Here is an 8,912-nt window from a genome sequence, read left to right on the forward strand (position 1 = left end):
TGCCTACATGTAACTCCATACACACAGCAATATGATTGAGTCTCAACTGCCCTCTGAGATGGCCTAGGAAGACACTCATTTGCATCAATTGCTACAAATTCTCAATAAAGAAATGAAACTGGACTGACTATTTGGTATCAATGTAAGCTCCAAAAAAGACAAAAGCAGAAGCAACCTTGTTGATGCTGCAAGGTCAACCTAATATCTTGGGCAAGTGCCAAAATTGGGAGAGCTGTCTCACAGAGTAGTCAAGCAACACAGTCATACTCATAGATTGATACCTAACAGACAATGTTCGAGACATCACCATCCCTGGATGTGTTCTGTTCCACCAGCAGAACAAACCCACCAGAGAGGGTGGCACAACAGCATACCATTGGGAGGAAGTTGCCTTAGGTGCCCTCAACATTGACTCTGAACCCCATGAAGTCTCACAACTTCAGGTTGAACACTGGCAAGGAAACCTCTTACTGAATACTACGTACCGTTCTGCTTCAGCTGATGAATCAGTACTTGTCCTGCTGAACAACAGTTGGAGGAAGACTAAGAGTGGTAAGGGTGCAAAATATACTCTGAGTGGGGGATTTCAATGTCTACCACCAAGACAGGCTTGGCAGCAAGACTATTCATCAAGTTGGTTATGTTCTAAGGGCATAGCTGCTAGACTGGGTCTGTGACAGGTGGTGAGGAAACCAGCAAGAGGGAAAAACAAACTTGACCTCATCCTAGCCAATCTGCCAGCTGTATGTGTAACTGCCCATGTAAGTATCAATAAGAGTGACCAGCACATAGTCCCTGTGGAGACGAAGGCCTACCTGAGACTTCGTGTTGTGCGGCATTATCATTATCACCATGCTACATGGGACAGACTTCAAACAAATTGAGCAACTCAAGACTGGGCTAACATGAGGCACAATGACTCATCAATAGCAGAATTGTATTCCCAACACAATCTGCCACCTCATGGTCCAGCATATCCCTCACTCGACCATTACCACCAAGCCAGAGGATCAACCCTGGTTCAACGGAGAGTGCAGGTGGGCATGCCAAAAGCATCACAGGTCCCAGTCTTGAACCACTTCATGTGATATCAAGAAACAGCGGAGACACAGGTTTTTGTAAAGACTATGGGCCCTGACAACATTCCGGCAATAGTAATGAAGACTTGTGCTCCAGAACTTGCCGCTCCCCTGGCGAAGCGCTTCCAGTATAGTTACAACACTGGCATTTACCTGACAATGTGGAAAATTGCACAAGTATGCACAAAAATCAGGGCAAATCCAACCCAGTCAATTAAAGCACCATCATTCTATTTTCGATCAACGGTAAAGTGATGGAAGGTGTCAGCAAATGTGTTATCAAGCAGCACCTGCTCAGCAATAATCTGCTCAGTAATGCCTAATCTGGGTTCCACCAGGTCCACTCAGCTCCTGACTTCATTACAGCCACAGTTCAAACACAGATAAAGAGCTGAGGTGACGCGAGAGTGACAGCGTAAGATATCATAAGACCATAAGATATAGGAGCAGAAATTAGGCCATTCAGCCCACCGAGTTTGCTCCAGTATTCAGTCATGGCTGATAAGTTTCTCAATCCCATTCTTCCGCTTTCTCCCCATAACCCTTGATACTCAAGAACTCAATGACCTTCCCTCCACAGCCTTCTGTGGCAATGAATTCCATAGATTCACCACTCTCTGGTTGAAGAAGTTTCTCCTTAACTCCATTTGAAAAGGTCTTCCCTTTACTCTAAGGCTATGCCCTCAGGTCCTAGACTCTCTGACCAATTGGTAACATCTTCCAAACATCTACGTCCAGGTCATTCAGTATTCTGTATGTTTCAATTAGATACCCCTTCATCTTTATAAACTCCATCGAGTATAGACCCAGAGTTCTCAAAGGTTCCTCAGATGTTAACCTTTTCATTCCCGGGACCATTCTCGTGAACCTCCTCTGAACACATTCCAAGGCCAGATCATCCTTCCTGAGATATGGGGCCCAAAACTGCGCACAATTCTTCAAATGTGGCCTGACCAGAGCCTTATAAAGTCTCAGAAGTACTTCCCTGCTTTTATATTCAAGTCCTCTCAAAATAAATGCTATAATTGCATTTGCCTTCCTAACTACTGACTCAACCTGCAAGCTTACCTTGAGAGAATCCTGGACTAGAACTTCCAAGTTTCTTTGCACTTCAAGATTCTGAATTTTCTGCCCATTTTGAAAATATTCCATGCCTCTACTCTCCTCACTAAAGTGCATGACCTCACCCTTTCCCACACTGTACCCCATCTGCCTACTCTCCTAACCTGTTCAAATCCTTCTGCAGCCTCCCCATCTCCTCAATGTTACCTGTCCCTTGACCTATCTTTGTACCATCTGCAAACTTAGCTAGAATGCCCATAGTTATCTGGATCTGGATCATTAATGTATAAAGTGAAAGGTTGTGGTCCCAACACTGAGCCTTGCGGAACACCACTTGTCACCGGCTACCATCCTGAGAAGGACCCTCTTATTCCCCACTCCCTGCCTTCCGCCAGACAGCTAACCTTCTATCCAAACTAGCCTCTGACACCATGGGCCCAGTAGTGGAGTGAAAGATGAGGACCAAGGATAGAAGCCCCCAGTCCTCACCTTCCACACCATTAACCTATGGATACAGATCATCATCCTCCGCCATTTCTGCCACATACAGTCAGAACCCATCAGCAGAGATATATTTCCCTTCCCATCCCTATCGGCATTCCGCAGAGACCATTCCCTCTATGATTTCCTCATTTCGCCCACACCCCCCCTATCAACCACCCTCCACCTTCCCTTGCTGCTGCAAGAGATGCAAAACCTGCACCCACATCTCCTCCCTCACCTCCATCCAAAGACCCAAAGGATACTTCCACATCTGGGTGAGATTTTCCTGCACATCCACACACCTCATCTGCTGTGTCTGTTGCTCTTGATGGGGTCTCCTCTACATTGGAGAGACAGGGTGCCAACTCATGGAATGTTTCAGGGAACATCTCCGGACAGACGCACCAAACAACCCCACTTCAACTCCTCCTCCCACTCTGCCAAGGACATGCAAGTCCTGGGACTCCTCCACTGCCAAATCCAAGCCACCCGACGCCTGGAGGAAGAACGTCTCACCTTCTGCCTTGAGACACCCCAACCACATGGAATCAATATTGATATCATGAAGGTCTTATGACCGAAATACCAATTCTCCTGCTCCATGGATGCTGCTGACCTGCTGTGCTTTTCCAGTGCCACAATTTTCGATTATGTGCTGACCTGCTGTGCTTTTCCAGTGCCACAATTTTCGATTATGATCTCCAGTTTCTGCAGTCCTCACCTTTTCCTTTATATTACTGGCTAGCTTACCCTCTTATTTAATCTTCTCCCTCCTTAAAACATTTTTTGTTGTCTTTGTAAACTTCCCAGTCCTCTGGTTTCCCATTGCCACATTACGCTATCCCTGACTTCCCTGGTCAGCCATGGCTGCCTTATTCTCCCTGTACCAAGCTTCTTTTTCATTGGGATGAGTTTCTGTTGTATCTCCTGAATTACACCCAGAAACCCCAGCCATTGCTGTTCCACTGTCTTTTCTGATAGGCTCCTCTCCCAGGAGAAAATGAGGATTGCAGATGTTGGAGTTCAGAGTCAAAGCGTGTGATGCTAAAAAAGCACAGTCGGTCAGGCAGCATCCAAGGAGCAGGAGAGTTGACTATTTGAGCATAAGCTCTTTGTCATGAAGAGTGGGGTGGGTGGGGTGAGGGGGCAAGGGGGCTGAGCGATCAATGGGAGGTTGGTCGGGCAGGTGGAAAGGTAGCTAGGATAGCGATAGGTAGATGAAGGTGGGGGATGATGGTAATTGGTCAGGGTGCAGGGTAGAGCAGTTGGTGGGAAGGAAGATGGACAGGTAGGGTAGTTTAAGAGGGTGATGTTGAGTTGGAAGGTTGGATCTGGGATAACGTGGGGGGAGGGGAGATGAAGAAACTGATGAAATTGATCCTGATATTGACTCAGGCTCCTTTCCCAGTCAGTCCTACCCAGCTCCTCCCTCATGCCTCTGTAATTCAGCTGTAATTCAGCTATTATTCAGCTGTAATACCTTTACCTCTGATTCTATCTTTTCCCTCTTAATTGCAGAGAAAATTCAATCATATTGTGATCACTGTCTCCAAAGGGTTCCTTCACCTTAAGTTCCCTTATCAAGTCTGCCTCATTGCACAACACTAACTCCAGTATTGCTTGTTCCCTACTGGGCTCCATCACAAGCTGCTCCAACATGCCACCTCATAGACATTCCACAAATTCCTTTTCTTGCAATCCCCCACCAACCTGACTTTCCCAGTCCCCCTACATATTGAAACCCCTGGGATCACTGTAACTCTGCCTTTCCTGCACATCTTTTCTATCTCCTGGTGTATCTTGCACCCTTGCTCCTGATTACTGTTTGGAGGCCTGTACAGAACTCCAACTATGTATTTTTCACCTTTGCGATTTCTCAATTCTACCCACATAGACTCTGCAACATCTGACCCTACTTCACTTCGTACTATTGACTTAATTTCATTTCTTACTAATAAAGCAACCCCACCCCTTCTGCCCACCTTCCTGTCTTTTCGATAGGCAGTATATCCTTGAATATTCAGCTCCTAATCCTGATCCCTTCGCAGCCGTATCTCCATGATGCTCACCACGTCATACCTGCCAATTTCCATCTGCTCCACAAGCTCATTTACCGTATTCCTTATACTGCGTGCATTCAGATATAACACCTTCAGTCCTGTATTAACCGTCCCTCTTCTCATTGTCATTCGTTTGCCCAAAATGATTGAAGTTTGATTGCTAACCCTTTCTACACACTGCCCTATTTGCGTCTGTGCCAGAGATTGTAATAATCTCTCCTGAGTTCTGTATTCTTACCTCCTCCTTGAATTTGGGTTTTCTAATTTCCCCTATGACTGAACCATCCACACCGCCCACACCCCTCCCTCCATCCCCCCCACGGGGTACATTCAACTGAGTGTGGCATCAAGGAGCCCAAGCAAAACTACTCAATGGGTATCAGGACAAACTCTCCACTGGTTAGAGTCAAACTTAATACATAGGAAGATGGTTGTGGTTGTTAGAGATTAGTCATCTCAGTTCTAGGACATCTCTGCATGAATTTGTCAGTGTCATGTCCTAGACCCAACTATCTTCGGCTGCTTCACCAATGACTTTCCCTCCATCATAAGCTCAGAAGTGGGGATTATCACTGATAATTGCGCAATGTTCAGCACCATTCGCAACTCCTCAAATACTGAAGCAGTCCATTTTCAAATGCAACAAGATCTGGACAAGATCCAGGCTTGGGCGGACAAGTGGCAGGCAACATACGATTCAAACAAATGCAAGGTAATGATCACCTCTAATAAGTGAGAGAATCTAATTACCATCTCTTGACCTTCAATGGCATTACTATCACTGAATCCCCTACTATAAACATCCTGGGAGTTAACATTGACCACAAACTCAACTGGACTCTCTGCATAAACATAATGGCTACAAGAGCAGGTCAGAGGTTAGGAATATTGTAGACAGTAATTCACCTCCTAATTCCCCAAGACCAGTCCACCATCTACAAGGCACAAATTAGGAGTGCATAGAATATTCCCGAGTTGCCTGGATGGATGTAGCTCCAACAACATTCAAGTAACCTGATACCATCCAAGACAAAGCAGTCTGCTTGATTGGCACCACATCCACAAGTATCTACTCCCTATGCCACCAATGCTCAGTAGCAGCAGTGTTGAAAAGTGTGGCACTGGAAAAGCACAGCAAGTCTGACAGGATCTGAAGAGCAGGAGAGTCGATGTTTTGGGCAGAAGTCCTTCATTAGGAATCTGACATTTCTGATGAAGGATTTATGCCCAAAACTTTGAATCTCCTGCTCCTCAGATGCTGCCTGACCTGCTGTGCTTTTTCAGCATCATACCTTTCAATTCTGATCTCCAGCATCTGCAGTCCTTTTTCCCAGTAGCAGCAGTCCACACCATCGTCAAGATGCATCTCCGAAATTCACTGTGGCTTCTTAGAAACACCTTTTAATTGCATGACAACTTCCATCTAGAAATTCAAGGGCAGGAGACACATGGGAACACCACCACCTACAAGTTCTCCTCCAAGCCACTCATCATCCTCACTTGGAAACATATCGATCATTCCTCCTCTGTCTCTGGATCAAAATCCTGGAATTCCCTCCCTAAAGGCATTGTGGATCTACCTATAGCCTGTGGACTGCAGTAAGTCAAGATGGCAGCTCACCACCATCTTCCCAAGGGCAACAAGGAAAGGTCAATCAATGCTGGCTCAGTCAGCAAAGCCCACGTCGCTTGAGTGAACAAAATAAAATGAGATAATGTTGGGGAAGGATGTGTACAATGCAAGATCTACAAACCAATTAATTAAGAATTATAAATCCTTAGTAATTTGTTGAAGTTTTTCATTTTGCACTCTTCAGGATAATTCAAAGGTTTTGCAGTTAGCTCTCAGTCATCATTCATTGGTGCAATTTCCATAGCTATACCTCAACCAGAGTCCACTTGGCAACCAACTTGGCATTCTCCTCTCATACAAAGTAAACGTTGCTTTCCCTTTACTTTGATATTTGTTGAGAATTATACTAATGAGTGTGCCAGAGAACTTACAAAATGTGTCTTCTTTTTAGCAACATTTAAATTCTTTATGACAAAATGAGTATTAATCTGATTTGATTTGGTGATGCAAACTGAGAGAGGCTCTTATGGTGCACTGGTAATGTCGCTGTCTGAGCTGGAAGCAACTAGGTTCAAGTCCCATGTGCTCCAGAGCTTTGTCATAACCTGTCTGAACAGGGTGATCAATGTTAATACTGGAACTCAAGTCCCACTATTCCCAAATCGCCATAACACTTCAAAACCTTTTGCAAATCTGCAGAATTCCCCAATTTACCTGTCTTTTAGACCTAGATTGACATAAAGCATGAATCAGGGTTTCTGCACTGAATGAAAATTACTACTTATTACACTTAAGTAAAATGCTAGCTGTAGGCAAACAATTATAAATCATCAAGATATAACTCGACCAGTTTAAACTCTAATTTCCTTATAAACTTCCCAATACACATACAGGGCAGACAGGCAGGGAATAAAACATAGGTGTTATGGACAGAGGGAAAGTCTGGGAAAGCAGCTGTTTTAAATGTCCACGGGATTTGCTGAGATGATTCTTTTGTTGATCAGAACTCTGTCTCTCAGTTTTCATTTTCCAGATTCTATCATTTTTTGCAGGAAGAACCTGGTGACTGTTTCACACTTATAAAAGTCATGGCTTACAGCAACTGGAAAGTGGAAATAAACTGACTATTTTCAGGCTTGAGATGCTTTCTACTCCTGAGCATCGACAGTTTCTTCACCACAACAGATTCAATGGTTTCTCCCAAAGCACTCACTGCCCCAAGCTGTTCAGTTACCTGGGAGCCAATCATGCAGTATTGACAGGCAGAAGGCCTTATCATTGATAACTGGCTATTAGTCTACAGGCCAATCAGCTACTTGTTATCATAGAACACTCCACTCATACATTCCATTTGGCTTCAGCTCATGACTGCCTGAACCAGCAGCTGTGTAAACAATACTTACAAAGAGTGCCAGGTTCCTTGCATTTATAAAAAAACTGTAGTAATTCTTCAATGATCTTTGTTATTAAAACAGTTATTTTCTCACTTCTGTCCAGGATCAAAAGCACAGAGAAATGAAAAAGTATGGTCTTTACATTGAAAGTATCCATAATACTTGGGAGGTTATTTCCATGCTGGCAACATTTATTACCTCTTGGACCCAAACTCACTTTTCTTTTATGGGATGTGATCATTGCTGACAAGACTGGTATTTTTTAGCTATTCCTAGTTGCCCCTGCACTGAATGACTTGCTCAATCCTTTCCTGAGGTTTTCCATTGGTGTGGGTCTGGAGTCACTTATAAATCAGAGTAGGTGAGGATGGCAGATTCCCTAAAGTTAACCTGATCAGTATTTATGACAATCAAGGATATTTTTAGCATTACTACCGAGACTGGCTTTCAAGCTTTTATGAATTAAAATCATGCTGTGTTAGGTTTGAATTCATGTCCCCAGAGAACTTACCACATCCTCTGGGTTACCGGTCCAATGTCATTAGCACTACACCACCTCCTCCCCCATACTCACATGTGGTCCAGGGTCTTGAACTCCCGGGGTTCCTGGGTCACCTTTAGGGCCAGGTGGTCCGGGGATTCCCACAATGTTTCCAAGCTCGTCAGTGAGTTCTGGACATATCTTGCATGAATCGCCCTTTGTTACAGAACAGACATGAAATGCTTTATATCTGCAGCTAATTCAGTTTCTCCCAACTTCTCCAACAATATAACAGGGAATGATTTTACAGTTGTTCTAATTGCCTGTGTGCAGGCATGCTGAGTACTGGTGTTCTTGTCACATTGAAGAAGTCTTGGCAGTATTTGATGCCTTACAATGAGAGCACCTTATCACCTCTGTTTAGGAAGGTCTATTGAGGCAGTGGAGGTTGCTGGAAGTAGGCCCTCACATGACCAAAAATCATCGAAGGGCCCAGGCCTCATTGAGGAGTTGTATGAGGGGAATCATGTGGATGGGGAAATGGTTCAGCGGGAATAGGACAGTGAAGTGGATCTTAGCAGGACCCCTCTCAATTCTGGATTAGTGGTGCTGGAAGAGCACAGCAGTTCAGGCAGCATCCAAGGACCTTCGAAATCGACATTTTGGGCAAAAGCCCTTCATCAGGAATAAAGGCAGAGAGCCTGAAGCGTGGAGAGATAAGCTAGAGGAGGGTGGGGGTGGGGAGAAAGTTGCATAGAGTACACTGGGTGAGTGGGGGAA

At 44.7% G+C, this 8,912-nt stretch overlaps 1 protein-coding gene across 1 annotated transcript in view; it reads right to left on the minus strand.

Moving 5' to 3' along the window:
- col16a1 (collagen, type XVI, alpha 1) overlaps positions 1 to 8,912 on the minus strand; it is a 357,671-nt gene that overhangs the window by 121,838 nt on the left and 226,921 nt on the right. The window contains exon 24 of the mRNA XM_043717133.1: positions 8,226 to 8,348. Within this exon, the coding sequence (XP_043573068.1) occupies positions 8,226 to 8,348 (123 nt within the window). The remainder of the gene's footprint in view (positions 1 to 8,225; positions 8,349 to 8,912) is intronic.

This window comes from Chiloscyllium plagiosum, chromosome 27 (genome assembly GCF_004010195.1).
Source record: "Chiloscyllium plagiosum isolate BGI_BamShark_2017 chromosome 27, ASM401019v2, whole genome shotgun sequence".
NCBI classification, from domain to species: Eukaryota; Metazoa; Chordata; class Chondrichthyes; order Orectolobiformes; family Hemiscylliidae; genus Chiloscyllium; species Chiloscyllium plagiosum.